The 19,530-nt window shown below is 37.7% G+C and overlaps 1 protein-coding gene across 1 annotated transcript in view; it reads left to right on the forward strand.

Moving 5' to 3' along the window:
• Positions 1 to 19,530, forward strand: part of MALRD1 (MAM and LDL receptor class A domain containing 1) — a 695,880-nt gene that overhangs the window by 99,967 nt on the left and 576,383 nt on the right. The window contains exon 12 of the mRNA XM_032166926.2: positions 6,700 to 6,797. Coding sequence (XP_032022817.1) covers positions 6,700 to 6,797 — 98 coding nt within the window. The remainder of the gene's footprint in view (positions 1 to 6,699; positions 6,798 to 19,530) is intronic.

Raw genomic sequence — 19,530 nt, forward strand, 5'->3', positions numbered from 1 at the left:
GTCTAAATACTAGGGTGCTTCAGTTTTATTAGATAGAAAATAGAGAAAAGAAAAGTAGCTTCCCTATGGAGTTGTCATGAGAATTAAATGAAATAACACCTGTGAAGGTTTTTCATATAGTAAGAGCTCCATAAACATTCATAGATATTTGTTGTCCATTCTAATAAGAAGACTAGGAATAACACCAGATAAGACAATTAGAAAATATGTTTGTATTTCACCTTTAGTCTCTTGCCATCTTATAATTACTATGTAACTATAATTTGCATTAAAAAGATTCTAATAGAGCCCGTGTGTTAGATGTTGAAAGACCCATTCTTTTCCGGTGAGATGAAGGATAGTGAAAGATAACAATATGACTGATAAGACTAGGGGCAGCTGGTCTCACCCAGAGTATGAGGGACAAAAACGCAGTCTTTCTCGTTTTAGGAAGGGCCAGTAAATAAATATATATATATCTGGATCATGGAGTCAACATCTCTTTACCCATGATTGCCGTGATCAAACCGTAAAGAGAATCAGTAGTGGTTTTAAATTGCAAGTGAGGAGGAGAATTTTTAAAAAAAAAGGACCAGGAAGAGAAAGGAAAGTGAAATGGAAATTTCTGGTAGAGTCAGAGGCAGCAGTGGTGTGATCTATGCTCACTGCATACTCCACCTCCCAGGTTCAAGCAATTCTCCTGCCTTTTCCTCCCAAGTAGCTGGGACTACAGGTGCACACCACCACGCCCAGCTGATTTTTTGTTTTTGTATTTTTAGTAGAGCTGGAGGTTTCACCGTGTTGCCCAGGCTGGATATGTTGATATTATGTAGTTTTTGTGTGTATGTGTGTAATTAAGCCTCAAATTTCCTTCCTGCCTTTTTTTCTTGGTTTCTACCTTCCTATTCCTACTCTGTTAAATTTCCATCGAAATAGGCAACTCATGTTAATTATGTTCCACTTTTATCTATTTCATATAGTCACACACAGATATATACATAGTAGATACATACATATTCAAAATTATATGTGTTTCTGTGATTGTTTGTTTTATAAGAAATATATTATCTTGTAACTATTGTCCCTCTCTTGTTACTAAAGATAGCTTATGGCAGTTGCTCCAAGTCATCAAATACTATCTATTTTTTTTCATTTTTTATGATAAAGTATTTGTTAAATGTAAAATTCAACCATTTTAGTGTACAGTTCACTGAGTTCTAACATACATACACAATTGTGTAACCATCACAAAAATGAAGATATAAAACAATTCTATTCCTGCCCCACACATTGTTCTGTGCCATTTTGTACTCAATAATTCTCCCACCTCCAACCACTGACACCAATGATCTGATTTCTAGCCCTAGTGTATGCCTATTCCAGAATGTCTTGAAAATGGAATCATATCATATGTAGCATTTTGATTCTACCTTCTTTCAATTAGCATAAAGGACTTGAGACTCATCCATGTCGCTGGCTTCAGCCACAGTTCCTTCCTTTTTCACTGCTGAATAGTTGGGTCCATTGTGTGGATGGACCACACTTCATTTATCCACTAACCAGCTGAAGGACACTTGGATTGTTTCCAAATATTGTCGAATATGAGTAAAAACACCATCACATTTGCATACGTGTTTTTGTCTGGACGTTAAGTGTTTATTTGGTTTGAGTTCTCTATCCAATGCCTATGTCTGTTTTTTTTTTTTTGCACTCTGGTTGGTGAGAGAACTCTACCATTCGTGACTTTCTGTGACCTTCGGGAAATGTTCCAGCTATTCATTTCAGGTGTTTTTGCCTCCAGACTCAGTAGTTTTCTCCAATCCATGCACACGATGGATCCTTACATGGCGATTTAGGGGGGACTCTCTGCAGATCTCTGGAGCTTGCTGTCTTTACAAAGTTCCAGTACCTGAAAGGGGCAGCTGGCACTCTGTCCTATGACTTCTACCCATGTGGGTCTCCCCAAAGCACCGACTCTGTTTCAACTCGAGGAGACTGCCACACTCCTGTGTTTCCCCTCTGCACAGGCACCTGGAAACTCTGTCTAGGCAGTAAGCTGTGGGAATTACAGGACTTAACTCATCTATTTCCCCTCTCTCAGAGATCACTATCCTGTGATCTATCACTATCTTACATTCCCATTGTCCTATATTTGACAGTCCATGCTAAATATGCTTTCTTCTAACTTTTTTTTTGCTCGTTTAAGACAGAAGATAAAATCCAGTCTGTGATACTTAATCTTGCCTGGAATCGGGAGAAGTTTAATTCATGTTTGTTTATTTAGCTAAATTTATTTGATTTGTATATACCATAATGTATCTAGCTATTCCCCTATCCAGTGACATCAATATCATGACGATGTTTCAAATTTATTCTTTTTTTTTTTTTTTTTTTGAGACAGAGTCTTGCTCTATCGCCCAGGCTGGAGTGCAGTGGCGCGATCTCGGCTCACTGCAAGCTCCGCCTCCCGGGTTCACGCCATTCTCCTGCCTCAGCCTCTCCGAGTAGCTGGGACTACAGGCGCCCGCCACCATGCCCGGCTAATTTTTTTTGTACACATTTCCTCATGTGGGATACTTTCGATTTTATGCAATGGATAATAACTAGGAGTGAGACTCCTATATTTTTTAAGCAAGATATGTATTTATATTTTCAATAAACATTTATAGATTCATTTACCCTAAAACTTAAGTACTTCAATTTTCAGTGACAAAATGGGAGTACTTTTTCCTATTTTCCTACCAGCAAGAGGCATTATAATTCTCTTTTAAAATTTCCAATTAATGGGTATACAATGATTTCTCATATGTAATATTTATTTGCATTTCACTGAAAAATATTTTTTTCAAATGTTTCCAATGTCTCAATTTATTTGGGTTCTTTAATTTTACTAAGTAATATTTTACAGCTTTCGGGGTAGAGATTTTGAAAATCTTTTGCTAATATTTTCCTAGGTTTTTGTGCTGTTATAAATGTTACTTTTAAAGAAATTCTGATTTTGATTATTGCTGACATATAGAAATTCATTTTTATAGAAAATATTGACCTTGTATCCAGTGGCCTTGCTAATTTTATTTATCATAGCTAAGAACTTATACATATATATTTTATTTTCTAGGATCACAATTATTTTGTCTGCAAATAATGGCAATTTTATTTCCTTTTTTCTAAATATTAACACTTCTATCTTCCTTTTGTTGTTTTATGTACTGGACAGAATTTCTAGAATGTGTTGAATAGAACTGGTGATAGCTGCTAGACTTGTCTTATTTCTGTCTCAGAGGAAAAGCTGTCAATAGTTGAACCTTAAGTGCCACGCTTACTGAAAAATTGTATTCTTTATCAGATAAGAATGTTCCCTTCTATTCAGAGCGTGCTTTTTAAAAAAATAAAAAAAGAATGTATGTTAAAAGTTTTCAATGTTTTTCAGCAATTATGATATGATTGTCAGATTATCTTTTTTGTCTATAAGGTAAATTGATTTTTTAAATATTAAACCCCTCTTGCACTCTGGAACCAAACCTAATTGGAGTAGTTTTATTTATTATTCATTTCTTTGTTCTATATGGTAATGCTTGTTTATAACTTTTGCATTTGTAAAAGTTATACAGACTGGCCTCTAACGTTCTTAAGACATGTGAGGTGTTACTTCTAGGCCAGTGCATTAACAAGGTACCTGTTTTGCAGAAGGTGAGGTCGAGCTGGATGTGAACACTTTGACCCAGGGAGACTATTCACTCCGTCCTTTAATTTTTATATTGTGCTGGTCACATAGTCGCTCTGGGGTATGTGGGTGTGTAAGAGTTTTACGATAAACGATTCTGATTACCAGAAGTAAACCCCTTGCCATGACCAGGAATAAAACTGGTAAATTCCACATTTCTCCAACTTGGCTCATTGTTTAGAGCAGGCTGATAGGAAGATACACCAAGGGACATGTTCCTAGAAGTCCCTGGGCCTGTGGTCAGAGTTTAGACTCTCTATACCCCTTACCTGCACATAGTAATTTTAACACAATATTGTCAACTTTCTAAATATTTGGTTAAAATTATCGTAAGATAGCATTTAGCTTCCAAATCAATGGTCAGTAACTTCATATTTTAATTCTATTATCTTTCCGCCTAGAAACATGTTATCTCTTTTCATCTGAGAGTTTGTAGTCTTTCACAAAGTTTATAATGTTCTTCATATAAATCATGTCCCTTTTCTGTTAAATTTATTCCTACATTAAAAAAATTAATTTTGCTATCAGGAGTTGGACATTTCTTGCTGTTTATATATCTAGAAACTTACTGCTAAGAGAAGTAATTTTATAATATATCTGTTTCCATTTAGCTTACCAAATTGTCTAAATGATAGTATAACTGTAAAAAATGGAATACTTTGGCTATTTTTACAATTATATTATTGGTAAAACATGAGAACTTTACTTCTCTTTTTCTGTAGTGTCTACTAGATATTTTATTTCCTTGACTTCTACATTCACCAGACCTTTAAGATAATATTAGTCTAAGATAATAAATATTGTATAATATTATCTCTAATTGATAATTATGACAGAAATATATTATGCTATTTCTCATTTTAATTAATATTGTTTTATCATTTGCCATTTAGAATGCTATTTATTTTGAGGTTGTTCACTAGTCTTTAATTATTTCCTTTTATTTTATTAAGATTGGCGACTTGAAATTGTTCACTGGTTTTTCATAGTCTTTTCAACATTTAGATAAGATTCTATGACTTGACACTTTCATTTGTTGATGTAACTGAATATGGTGACAGAGCTCCTAAATTAAACCAAACCTACATTCTTGGAGGGCTCAGATTAATCAAGACACACTATTTTTGGATAATGATTTCAAATTTATTCGATATCATTTTAATTAGAATATTTGTTCCTATGCTCTCAAGTGAGATTGCTCTCTAGAGTTTTAAATTTTGTCCTATTTTCATCCATTTTATTAAAAATTAAAGATATTCTGGCAACCTAAAATGAATCAGGGAGCTCTCCATATTTTTCTAAGATCTGAGGTTCCTCGAATAATGTTGCAAGTATTTGTTTTTTAAAAATTAAGTAGGGAGCCAGGTGCAGTGGCTTATGCTCAAAATCCCAGCACTTTGAAGGGCCAAGGCAGGAGGATTGCTTGAGGCCAGGAGTTTGAGACTCTGCCCCTACAAAAAAATTTAAAAATTACTGTATGTGGTAGTGTGCTTCTGTAGTCCCAGTGGGAGGCTGAAGCTGGAGGATTGTTTGAACCCAGGAGTTCGAGGCAGCACTGAGCCATAATCATGCTACTGCACTCTAGCCTAGGTGACAGAGCCAGACCCTGTCTCAGGAAAAAAAAGAAAAGAAAAGAAAATTTAACTCAGATGTGGGACCATACATTTCTTGTTAGATTTTCTTTTCATTACTTTTTCAGTCACTTTGTTGTCTAAACGATTTATTCAGTCCTTTTGCTTCTTTTAGATTTTGGAATCTTAATGTGTACATGTTCTCACCTTCATTAACCGCTTGTTTGAAATTGTGTATATTCTTTTAAATGACTGGAGGAGTAAGGTCTTTGAATATCGGTTCATTTGTTTTTAAAATTTTGATTGTCTTTTTAAAAATATTCAGTTGAATTTTACCTAAACCTGAGCATTTTTAGGGGAAGAATTTTTCAAAATCACCTTTTCCCATTCTTTTCCTTTTTAGGTGAAACATAGAGAATTTAATGAACTTGCTTGCATACACTGTTTCCATTACCTGTAGTTTGGAATTTGGGGACAGTAATCTTTATCTTTCCAAGTTGGTTTTGAGATTTAAAAACAATATAAACTGGATAATATTTTTCCCACTCAAAGATGACACTGCTGACTCACATCCTTGGTTGTTTGGTTAAACATGTGATGGAGTCTATAAAATAATACATTCTAATTCTAAATTCTTTCCTTTCTGTGCAGTCGGCATTGACTTGTATATAGGAAAATCACTCTCTGAATATGGTATTTTCCAATGAAAATAGTTGGTTTTCCAAATTGCCCATCACTGTGATTATCAAAGGGCAGGATCAGACCTTGACATTGTTGGGTATAGCCTTCCTTGTAAGTCTTCAATATTCAGTGAAACTACCCCAGACAGCAGCTCCGAACGTGCGATCTTTTAAGCTGCTGAGAGATGCTATCCCCTGCACATTTGCCATGAGCACATCCATCGTAGTTAAAATCTAAAAGCGATTATTTTGTTAATGTTCAGATTAGATCTTTAATTAAGCTTTCATCCCCTCTAGCACAGACAACAATGTCAAACATGTAAGACCCGGGAGAAGATAAAATTCATTCCATAAGCTCATATCCTTCGGTACTTTGTGAAGAAACTAAAAAATAAAGCTCTCGTGGTATTTCATGAGGGCATGTTGAATATCTAATTGTCAGCTTAGAAGCTTCATTTAATTTGATGTCAAATTCTATGACATAAATGAAGCCAGTAGAAATGTTTGTTTAGGTGATGTGGATCAAGAGCTTGTTTTAATTGATTAAATGTTATTTTAGGTATTTAATGTTATACAGGTATAAATGCTATTTGTTATCTACAAACCATAATAGTAAATATGTAAAAATGTAATTTTCTTTATCTAATTGATAGTTTAACATGTGCAAGGATGAGATTCTAGAGCAAAGAACAGCTAAGTGTGTGAGAGAACTTGCATCCACATGACTTTCCCTTTGTTTTTGCAGGATCATTTATTTATTTGGAGGCACAGCACTCCTCCGGGGTGGCCAAGCTTGGAAGTCCTGTTCTTACAAAATTGCTCACTGCCTCTACCCCATGTCAGGTAATCAACTGTTCTGAATTTCCATTGGCCATTCTGTGGTTGTAAATCGCTGGGCTTGGGTTACTCTGCTAGTAAATGCCTGCCATGTTTTACTATCACTTTAATGATGAATTAAGAGATTTACACGCGCTGTTTCGACACGAAATACCATGTTCTTCTAGAAGACCATTTGTAATACATAACTGGCACCATTTTTTGAGGGCTATTAAAGAAGCTTTCTGTTATTTTATATTCTTTTCACACAGTCATTTCAATAATCTAAAGCTGTGGAAACATGTTGCCAAAATTTTTGGCCAACATTGTACATTGAGAAAAATAAAGTCAGTTAAGTAAGTGTTTGATGAAAGAAAGACAAATGGAAATGATTATATTTACTGAAATGTGAGTTTTTTAAATGAGTCCTCTGGTGCCAGGTAAACACAAACTAAGCAGTGAAATACCCATTTTATTTCAGCAGCGTATTAGAGAGAACGGACTAGTCAGACTTGGTTCAAGTCTCTTTTGCCACTTTCTAACTGTGGCTCAGACAAATTGTATATTCCTTTTGAGACTCAGTGTCTACACTAGAAACATACGTGATTCTATGGATTAAATGTCAGCGTTTACACTGGAAGCATATACGATTATATGGAGTAATGTCAAGGATTAAAACGTGATGAAATAAAGCACCTGGCAAAATATTTGGTACATAGTAGGTAAACAATGTTTCTACCAAACATTGGTATACATGTACCGAACATAATGTTAATTCAGTAAACATAATTCCTTTGCTTTCCATAAAAGTAACACCTAAATCAGAAGTCTCTATTCAGCTTGTCTTGTTTTCAGTCCTTTTGAGAGCTCCAACATGCCTCTCGGTCCTTAGGATTTCAGCTAATTTTTTGGTCTTTACTTATCAGAAAATAATGAAGAGATCAATAGTGCCACACAGTAATTCATTGCCTGTAAGTGTAGTGTTAGAGCAGTTTACTTGGGCATCCTTGATGATAAATGACATATTATTCCGAGGTATAAACCTAATTATACTTTCCGTTTGGTGTAAGTCTAAGTGGGAGTGCCCTGAGTTCTTAGCAGTGATGTCCCATAGATACTTTCTTTTAAAGTCCTAAAGATACTTTCTTTTCCTTTGTTTTTTTTTTTTTCTTCCCATTTATTTCTTTGTGAGAGTAAGAATTAAAACAACTGCCTGGTCTCCATTTCCATTTTATCCAAATACATTTTACCTATTCCCACCTCTTTATTTTAATTAAATCCTATAAGATAGACAGAAAAAGAGAAAGATAGATATAGAGCATTTTTTTTTTTTGAGGGGAAACTCCAGAAGCACTTGTTCTTTGAAAGTACAAGCTAACTTAGATTTAATTCAACATCATACATTAAAGTGATGAGATCATGAATGTTAGATATATAGAAAAAATTGAATGTAAAGGAATATGATATGTTAATTCTGCCTGCTTTACAGAAATTTGAAGATATTAAGAGTGTATTAGAAATTCCTATGACTCACCTAGAATCACTGAGAAATCATATGCATGTATATGATTTTAAAAGGTAATCTACATTTCCCATCATTGTATGCTGCCTGATAGCCATTGATTTGTGGTCACTGGGATTGAGTTTCAGTTTATCATTGTTTCCACTTGAGGACACTTAATTTTTCCTTAAATTGGTAACTTAGTTGGGGTTGGGGGTGTTATTTAGGTGGGGTCTCAGTGAAAATGCTGTCATGGACATTTTGGGTGCTTGGTAGTTTATCTCAAAGCCAAGGCTTCGATCTCTAAAGGCTATGGATACTGACTTAATTGTTTGCCTTGTTTTTTGAAAAACTGAGACTGTTTCAAGGAGCCACTGTGGACTGCCAGAGATATTTGTTTTTCACGCTTTTTTCTATGTGCTTGAATTTTAGGAGTCTTTGAGTTAGCAGTTAAGGATATTTGAGTTACTTTATAATGGTTTCCAGTTTAGGAAGTAGGAGTAGACTGTAGGAGAATGTTATTGATAGTTTGAGATACACACAGCTAAGGTTCTCAGGATTTTTCTAAGACTATAATATGAGTTTTTTTTATAAGTTTGTGACAATATGTGATATTTTCTTTTTTTTTTTTCTGAGACAGAGTCTCGCTCTGTCACCCAGGCTTGTGTGCAGTGGCGCGATCTCGGCTCACTGCAAGCTCCGCCTCCCGGGTTCACGCTGTTATCCTGCCTCAGCCTCCCGAGTAGCTGGGACCACAGGTGCCCACCACCACCCCCGGCTAATTTTTTGTATTTTTTAGTAGAGTAGGGGTTTCACCATGTTAGCCAGGATGGTCTCGATCTCCTGACCTCGTGATCCACCTGCCTTGGCCCCCCAATTGCTGGAATTACAGGTGTGAGCCACCACGCCCGGCCGATATTTTCATACATAAAAGTTACAGAATAAGCAAACAAAGCAAACTCTTACCTTCTTGGGTAATTGGAAAGTCTAGCCAATCCTCTGAATTGGAACCTGTTGATAATAGTGCTTTCATGGAACCAATGTTCTTCATTATAAGGTAATAGAGTCAAGCAGTGAGATAACCAGTGTGGGGTACTTTGATATGATTAAAGCCTTCATTTTCTGAAATTAAATGTTTTTTTTCCTACATAATCCTAGCAGGCTAATACAGTTAAGAATTTTTTCTTTTTTTGAAAGGACTTCAAAGCAACTTGAGCTTTCTTGTGAGTTGCCATTTCTTTTTTTTTTTCTTTTGTGTTTTTTTATTATACTTTAAGTTTTAGGGTACATGTGCACATTGTGCAGGTTTGTTACGTATGTATACATGTGCCGTGTTGGTGTACTGCACCCATTAACTCATCATTTAACATTAGGTATATCTCCTAATGCTATCCCTCCCCCTTCCCCCTACCGCACAACAGGCCCCAGTGTGTGATATTCCCCTTCCTGTGTCCATGTATTCTCATTGTTCAATTCCCACCTATGAGTGAGAACATGCGGTGTTTGGTTTTTTGTCCTTGCAATAGTTTGCTGAGAATGATGGTTTCCAGCTTCATCCATGTCCCTACAAAGGACATGAACTCATCCTTTTTTATGGCTGCCTAGTATTCCATGGTGTATATGTGCCACATTTCCTTAATCCAGTCTATCGTTGTTGGACATTTGGGTTGGTTCCAACTCTTTGCTATTGTAAATAGTGCCGCAATAAACATACATGTGCATGTGTCTTTATAGCAGCATGTTTTATAATCCGTTGGGTATATACCCAGTAATGGGATGGCTGGGTCAAATGATATTTCTAGTTCTAGATCCCTGAGGAATCGCCACACCGACTTCCACCATGGTTGAACTAGTTTACAGTCCCACCAACAGTGTAAAAGTGTTTCTATTTCTCCACATCCTCTCCAGCACCTGTTGTTTCCTGACTTTTTAATGATGGCCATTCTAACTGGTGTGAGATGGTATCTCATTGTGGTTTTGATTTGCATTTCTCTGACGGCCAGTGATGATGAGCATTTTTTCATGTGTCCTTTGGCTGCATAAATGTCTTCTTTTGAGAAGTGTCTGTTCATATCCTTTGCCCACTTTTGATGGGGTTGTTTGTTTTTTTCTTGTAAATTTGTTGGAGTTCATTGTAGATTCTAGATATTAGCCCTTTGTCAGACGAGTAGATTGCAAAATTTTTCTCCCATTCTTTAGGTTGCCTGTTCACTCTGACGGTAGTTTCTTTTGCTGTGCAAAAGCTCTTTAGTTTAATTAGATCCCACTTGTCAATTTTGGCTTTTGTTGCCATTGCTTTTGGTGTTTTAGACATGAAGTCCTTGCCCATGCCTATGTCCTGAATGGTATTGCCTAGGTTTTCTTCTAGGGTTTTTATGGTTTTAGGTCTAACATATAAGTCTTCAATCCATCTTGAATTAATTTTTGTCTAAGGTGTAAGGAAGGGATCCAGTTTCAGCTTTCCACATATGGCTAGCCAGTTTTCCCAGCACCATTTATTAAATAGGGAATTCTTTCCCCATTTCTTGTTTTTGTCAGGTTTGTCAAAGATCAGATGGTTGTAGATATGTGGCATTATTTCTGAGGGCTCTGTTCTGTTCCATTGGTCTATATATCTGTTGTGGTACCAGTACCATGCTGTTTTGGTTACTGTAGGCTTGTAGCATAGTTTGAAGTGAGGTAGCGTGATGCCTCCAGCTTTGTTCTTTTGGCTTAGGACTGACTTGGCCATGTGGGCTCTTTTTTGGTTCCATATGAACTTTAAAGTAGTTTTTTCCAATTCTGTGAAGAAAGCCATTGGTAGCTTGATGGGGATGGCATTGAATCTCTAAATTACCTTGGGCAGTATGGCCATTTTCACGATATTGATTCTTCCTACCCGTGAGCATGGAATGTTGTTCCATTTGTTTGTATCCTCTTTTACTTCATTGAGCAGTGGTTTGTAGTTCTCCTTGAAGAGGTCCTTCACGTCCCTTGTAAGTTGGATGCCTAGGTATTTTATTCTTTTTGAATCAATTGTGAATGGGAGTTCACTCATGATTTGGCTCTCTGTTTGTCTGTTATTGGTGTATAAGAATGCTTGTGATTTTTGTACATTGATTTTGTATCCTGAGACTTTGCTGAAGTTGCCTATAAGCTTAAGGAGATTTTGAGCTGAGACAATGGGGTTTTCTAGATATACAATCATGTCATCTGCAAACAGGGACAATTTGACTTCCTCTTTTCCTAATTGAAAACCCTATATTTCCTTCTCCTGCCTGACTGCCCTGGCCAGAACTTCCAACACTATGTTGAATAGGAGTGGTGAGAGAGGGCATCCCTGTCTTGTGCCCATTTTCAAAGGGAATGCTTCCAGTTTTTGTCCATTCTGTATGATATTGGCTGTGGGTTTGTCATAGATAGCTCTTATTATTTTGAGATATGTCCCATCAATACCTAATTTATTGAGAGTTTTTAGCATGAAGGTTGTTGAATTTTGTCAAAGGCCTTTTCTGCATTTATTGAGATAATTATGTGGTTTTTATCGTTGGATCTGTTTATATGCTGGATTACGTTTATTGGTTTTCGTATGTTGAACCAGTCTTGCATCCCAGGGATGAAGCCCACTTGATCATGGTGGATAAGCTTTTTGATGTGCTGCTGGATTCGGTTTGCCAGTATTTTATTGAGGATTTTTGCATCTATGTTCATCAGGGATATTGGTCTAAAATTCTCTTTTTTTGTTGTGTCTCTGCCTGGCTTTGGTATCAGGATGATGCTGGCCTCATAAAATGAGTTAGGGAGGATTCCCTCTTTTTCTACTGATTGGAATAGTTTCAGAAGGAATGGTACCATTTCCTCCTTGTACCTCTGGTAGAATTCAGCTGTGAATCCATCTGGTCTTGGACTTTTTTTGGTTGGCAGGCTATTAATTATTGCCACAATTTCAGAGCCTGTTATTGGTCTATTCAGAGATTCAGCTTCTTCCTGGTTTAGTCTTAGGAGGGTGTATGTGTCGAGGAATTTATCCATTTCTTCTAGATTTTCTAGTTTATTTGCTTAGAGGTGTTTATAGTATCCTTTGATAGTAGTTTGTATTTCTGTGGGATCGGTGGTGATATCCCCTTTATCATCTTTTATTACATCTATTTGATTCTTCTCTCTTTTCTTCTTTATTAGTCTTGCTAGCAGTCTATCAATTTTGTTGATCTTTTCAAAAAATCAGCTCCTGGATTCATTGATTTTTTGAAGGGTTTTTTGTGTCTCTATTTCCTACAGTTCTGCTCTGATCTTAGTTATTTCTTGCCTTCTGCTAGCTTTTGAATGTGTTTGTTCTTGCTTCTCTAGTTCTTTTAATTGTGATGTTAAGGTGTCGATTTTAGATCTTTCCTGCTTTCTCTTGTGGGCATTTAGTGCTATAAATTTCCCTCTACACACTGCTTTGAATGTGTCCCAGAGATTCTGGTATGTTGTGTCTTTGTTCTCATTGTTTTCAAAGAACATCTTTATTTCTGCCTTCATTTCGTTATGTACCCAGTAGTCATTCAGGAGCAGGTTGTTCAGTTTCCATGTAGTTGAGTGGTTTTGAGTGAGTTTCTTAATCCTGAGTTCTAGTTTGATTGCACTGTGGTCTGAGAGACAGTTTGTTATAATTTCTGTTCTTTTACATTTGCTGAGGAGAGCTTTACTTCCAACTATGTGGTCAATTTTGGAATAGGTGTGGTGTGGTGCTGACAAAAATGTATATTCTGTTGATTTGGGGTGGAGAGTTCTGTAGATGTCTATTAGGTCTGCTTGGTGCAGAGCTGAGTTCAGTTCCTGGATATCCTTGTTAACTTTCTGTCTCGTTGATCTGTCTAATGTTGACAGTGGGGTGTTAAAGTCTCCCATTATTATTGTGTGGGAATCTAAGTCACTTTGTAGGTCACTAAAGACTTGCTTTATGAATCTGGGTGCTCCTGTATTGGGTGCATATTTATTTAGGGTAGTTAGTTCTTCTTGTTGAATTGATCCCTTTACCATTATGTAATGGCCTTCTTTGTCTCTTTTGATCTTTGTTGGTTTAAAGTCTGTTTTATCCAAGACTAAGATTGCAACCCCTGCCTTTTTTTTGTTTTCCATTTGCTTGGTAGATCTTCCTCCATCCCTTTATTTTGTGCTTATGTGTGTCTCTGCATGTGAGATGGGTTTCCTGAATACAGCACACTAATGGGTCTTGACTCTTTATCCAATTTGCCAGGCTGTGTCTTTTAATTGGAGCATTTAGCCCATTTACATTTAAGGTTAGTATTGTTATGTCTGAATTTGATCCTGTCATTATGATGTTAGCTGGTTATTTTGCTCATTAGTTGATGAAGTTTCTTCCTAACCTTGATGGTCTGTACAATTTGGCCTGTTTTTGTAGTGGCTAGTACCGGTTGTTCTTTTCCATATTTAGTGCTTCCTTCAGGAGCTGTTTTAGGGCAGGCCTGGTGGTGACAAAATCCCTCAGCATTTGCTTGTCTGTAAAAGATTTTATTTCTCCTTCACTTATGAAGCTTAGTTTGGCTGGATATGAAATTCTGGGTTGAAAATTCTTTTCTTTAAGAATGTTGAATATTGGCCCCCACTCTCTTCTGGCGTGTAGAGTTTCTGCTGAGAGATCAGCTGTTAGTCTGATGGGCTTCCCTTTGTGGGTAACCCGACCTTTCTCTCTGGCTGCCCTTAACATTTTTTCCTTCATTTAATCTTTGGTGAATCTGACAATTATGTGTCTTGGAGTTACTCTTCTCGAGGAGTATCTTTGTGGCATTCTCTGTATTTCCTGAATTTGAATATTGGCCTGCCTTGCTAGATTGGGGAAGTTCTCCTGGATAATATCCTGCAGAGTGTTTTCAAGCTTGGTTCCATTCTCCCTGTGACTTTCAGGTACACAAATCAGACGTAGATTTGGTCTTTTCACATAGTTCTATATTTCTTGGAGGCTTTGTTCGTTTCTTTTTATTCTTGTTTCTCGCTTCATTTCATTCATTTGATCTTCCATCACTGATACCCTTTCTTACAGTTGATTGAATCAGCTACTGAGGCTTGTGCATTCATCACGTAGTTCTCGTGCCTTGGTTTTCAGCTCCATCAGGTCCTTTAAGGACTTCTCTGCATTGGTTATTCTAGTTATCCATTCGTCTAATTTTTTTTCAAGGATTTTAACTTCTTTGCCATGGGTTCGAACTTCCTTCTTTAGCTCGGAGTAGTTTGATCATCTGAAGCCTTCTTCTCTCAACTCGTCAGTCATTCTCCATCCAGCTTTGTTCCGTTGCTGCTGAGGAGCTGCGTTCCTTTGGATGAGGAGAGGCACTCTGATTTTTAGAGTTTCCAGTTTTTCTGCTCTGTTTTTTCCCCATCTTTGTGGTTTTATCTGCCTTTGGTCTTTGATGATGTTGACGTACAGATGGGGTTTTGGTGTGGATGTCTGTTCTGTTTGTTAGCTTTCCTTCTAACAGTCAGGATCCTCCGCTGCAGGTCTGTTGGAGTTTGCTGGAGGTCCACTCCAGACCCTGTTTGCCTGGGTATCAGCAGCAGAGCCTGCAGAACAGCAGATATTGGTGAACAGCAAATGTTGCTGCCTGATCATTCCTCTGGAAGTTTTGTCTCAGAGGAGTACCTGGCCGTGGGAGGTGTCAGTCTGCCCCTACTTGTGGATGCCTCCCAGTTAGGCAACTCAGGGGTCAGGGACCCACTTGAGGAGGCAGTCTGTTTGTTCTCAGATCTCCAGCTGTGTGCTGGGAGATCCACTACTCTCTTCAAAGCTGTCAGACAGGGACATTTAAATCTGCCGAGTTTTCTGTTGCCTTTTGTTTGGCCATGCCCTGCCCGTAGAGGTGGAGTCTACAGAGGCAGGCAGGCCTCCTTGAGCTGCAGTTGACTCCACCCAGTTCGAGCTTCCTGGCTGCTTTGTTTACCTACTCAAGCCTGAGCAATGGCGGGTGCCCCTCCCCCAGCCTCGCTGCCACCTTGCAGTTTGATCTCAGACTGCTGTGCTAGCAATAAGTGAGGCTCCGTGGGTGTGGGACCCTCTGAGCCAGGCACAGGATATAATCTCCTCATGTGCCATTTGCTAAGACCACTGGGAAAGTGCACTATTAGGGTGGGAGTGACCGTATTTTCCAGGTGCCTTCTGTCACCCCTTTCTTTGACAGGAAAGCGAATTCCCTGACCCCTTGTGCTTCCTGGGTGAGGCAAAGCCTCGCCCTGCTTTGGCTCATGCTCAGTGCGCTGCACCCCCTGTCCTCCACCCACTTTCCAACACTCCCCAGTGAGATGAACCCGGTACCTCAGTTGGAAATGCAGAAATCACCTGTCTTCTGCGTTGCTCATGCTCGGAGCTGTAGACTGGAGCTGTTCCTATTCAGACATCTTGGCTCCTCCCAGCATTTCTAACAGCACAATTTCAGGGCCATTTTGCATGGGTTACCTTGTACTTTATATGTGGCCAACAGATGGCATCAGCATGGACAATCGTTCCTGCAGCTAATCATTGTTCAAGATGTGGACTTTAATTTATACTTCAAAAGTCCCTTTAGCCCCTAGTGGAAAACTGGCATTTTTCTTTGAAATACGAGATAGGACAAACAGAATACAAGGAAGCCCAAAGCTATTCTATCTTACTGCTGTTGAAATGCTGTTACTGTTTGCAATTAACTAGGAAATGTGAAGTATGAAGGGGATTAATGTGGATACTAATGTTTTCTGAGTTCTCATTTGAGTTACTGTGTAAGTAACATATTCTCTTACTTTTAGGACCTCACAATTAAATCCAAGAAGATGGATAATATGAAGCTTTTGCTTTCAAAGTTAGTTTGTATGTTCATCTATTGACCTTTCTTTTGTTTTTAATTCTCAAACTTGTTTTGCAATTACATTAATATTCCTTCAGTAAAAGATAATTCATAGATCGTTTTACGAATATGAATGAGAAAATCAAGACAAAGGTAGATGAAACCAGAGATAGGTTGGATCCCAAAGTAGAGTTTATTAGGGCCAGCCTACACATTTGAGTCTGCCAATGCGGAGAGGCCCACATGTGGTTCAGATTCAAGGAAGTAAAAAGAAATAAACAAAACTGAAAATAGTTCTTCTGAGACTTATCCGCTGAATGCTTGCTATATTACCAAAGTAAACATTATACCTACGATTCAACACATATATATTGCTTATTTACTGTGTGTTGATCACAGTCCTTGATGCAGGGAATATAATGGCAACAACCTAAACACATGCTTGCTCTAAAAAAATGTAGTTTAGTGGGGGATACTGACAGCAGTTCAGTGTAAAATGCTGCAAGCTACAAGAGGTTGAGTCCAGTATAATAATAATACTCTACTTACAAAACTCTCTCAAAGAGTTTTGAAAGGCCATGTCTTACAATGTCCCCAAAGTAGGACAATGAACTGGAGTCAAAGAACAATTTAGAAAAAAAGTAATTTTGGAGCATGTCCTGGAATGGTGCAGTTGTGCTCTATTCCCTGGTCACTGTGTTTAATCCAAAGATCAATGTTAGAATAGCTGATGGATTCTAGAGGAAGCAAGAGTCTACAGACAAAAGGGTGCGCAGGTACTGTCTCCAATCTGTATATCAAAGCACATAAAGATGAATCATTTAAACTAGAAAAGCAGATTCTGTTTTATTGAAGATTCTAAACCTCCCCATAAGCTTGTTCAAGAAAAGAATGCCCAGGAAAAAGCGTAACTGACTAGGAGCCATAAAAATCACTATGGTAATGGTGAGGGATGTGTGTGTGTGTCTGTGTGTTTATGTATGTGATGAATGATCCCCTTTCAATATATACTTATTCCCAGCTGAATTTTGAGGAGCTATAGATATCTTAGCTTGTTTTTTTCTTTTCTCCCATTTATTTATTTTGCTTTTTTGGCTATTCTTGTTCTTCTGTATCTTCGTATTCTAGATCTTATAAAGGTGCAGCAAGTGTGGCAATAAGCAGACTGAGGAAGGTATAAAGGGTCTGATGTGAAGCAGAGAAGGCAGAGGTGGCTGAGGGTTTGGAATAAAATCGAGAATGGTCATGAAGATCTGACCAAGGAGCTCTGAGATTGAGAAGGAATTAGAACAAAGGCTATAGGGAGGCTGAGAAAAATGGCAGAAAATTTGAAGAGGAGGGTTTCAACAGGAGATGAGGAAAATTTAAAAAAAAAAAGAAAAGAAAAATAAGGAAGAATTCATTTTGAACTTCTGAATCTTGACCTTGGGTGTCCCAGACTGAAGTGTCAGAGAGCCCAGGGCCCCAGAGGCACTGTACAGACACGAGAGCCAATGGAACTAAGACTATCACCCCCTCTCCAGCTTAGGTACTCATCCATGTGCAGTAACTGGTGTAAATCACCAGATGTTCTTTCCTTTGGTAGTAAAATATATGATTTAATATATACATATATATATTTTAAAAATAGAAATAATTTAAATCATAAGAATACAATTAAAAATGAAATAATTGGAGCTTCCATTTTTGTCTTCAATATTCAGAAAGAACTGCTTTGTTGGAATTTTTTTTAACCACGTGAAATTCTCTTGAATTCAGTGATTCAAAGTCTTGAATAGTCATACTATATATAAAATCTGCCTTAGTGGAGACCCAAGAAAAATAAAAGCAAGACCTTTTTATTAACATTTTACTTAACTTCTTTTGAATGAATCAGGCATGCATCAAGAAAATTTCCTTTAAAAATGATCAAGTAGTAAATAAAATTTGAATGTTTGGTGTAATTTTCACTTACATGCTTTGCAGACCTGTTTAATGCAACATTCTGGGATGATGGACAATGTTCCCTATGTTAAGTGTAGTAACTACTAGCTACACAGAGCTATTGAGCATTTAAAACAACTGAGAGGCCGGGCGCAGTGGCTCTAGCCTGTAATCCCAGCACTTTGGGAGGCCGAGGCAGGCGGATCACGAGGTCAGGAGATCGAGATCATCCTGGCCAACATGGTAAAACCCTATCTCTGCTAAAAATACAAAAATTAGCTGGGCGTGGTGGCACGTGCCTGTAGTCCCAGCTGCTCTGGAGGCTGAGGCAGGAGCATCACTTGAACCCAGGAGGCGGAGGCTGCAGTAAGCCGAGATCACGCCACTGCGAACCAGCCTGGACAACGGAGTGAAACTCTGTCTCAAAAACAACAACAACAACAACAAAAACAAAACCATAACTGAGAAACTGAATTTTTCACTTTGTTTAATTTTAATTAATTTAAATTTAATAGCCACACTATTTTCACAATTTTGTAGTTACGCTCATTATAGTTAAATGTTCATTTTCTTTTGCCACTCTTCCTGCAAAAGTCTCAAAGGTCCCTGAGGACCTGTAATGCCTTATACATCTTTTTGACATAGAATAGATTATCTTTCTTCCTCTCTTTCCTCTCTCTCTCTCTGTTACTTTCTCTCCATATATATTTCTGAATGTTTATAAGCATTTACTAACAGTCCACTCATTTTCTTCCTTCTTTTTTTCAATGCAATTAACTGAATACCTAGAAAATACAAATTACTATAGTAAGTTCTGTGAGGAGTTTATGACACATTTCATGATTTGGAGTTTAAGGTTTAGTGTTCTGCTACTGGCATGTACCAGGTTGAGAGGCACAGAGTTTGCATACTTAAGTACTGCTTATGTGAAGTCAGAGCTTGTATCAATAACTTAAAACTGATCATTAGAGAAATTCAAATCAAAACCACAATGAGATATCATCTCACACCAGTCAGAATGGCCATTATTAAAATGTCAAAAAATAACATGCCAGCAAGGTTGTGGAGAAAAAGGGATGCTTATACACTGTTGATAGGAGTGTAGATTAGTTCAACCATTGCAGAAAGCAGTATGGCAACTCCCCAAAGAGCTAAAAGCAGAACTACTATTCCACCCAGCAATCCCATTACTAGCTACATATACCCAGAGTAATAGAAATTTTTCTACTGTAGGTCAGGTGCAGTGGCTCACGCCTGTAATCCTAGTACTTTGGGCGGCTGAGGTGGGTGGAGTGCTTGAGTCCAGGAGTGTAAGACCAGTCTGGGTAACATGGCGAAACCCTATCTCTACTAAAAATTAAAAAAAAAATTAGCTGGGTGTGGTGGTGCACGCCTGTAGTCCCAATTACTGAGAAGGCTGAGGTGGGAGAATTACCTGAGCTCGGGAGTTTGAGGCTGCAGTGAGCCATGCTCATCCCACCGCACTCTAGCCTGAACAACTGGAGTGAAACCCTGTCTCAAAAAAAAAAAAAAAAAAAAAAAA

This window comes from Hylobates moloch, unplaced genomic scaffold (assembly GCF_009828535.3).
Source record: "Hylobates moloch isolate HMO894 unplaced genomic scaffold, HMol_V3 SCAFFOLD_2, whole genome shotgun sequence".
NCBI lineage: Eukaryota > Metazoa > Chordata > Mammalia > Primates > Hylobatidae > Hylobates > Hylobates moloch.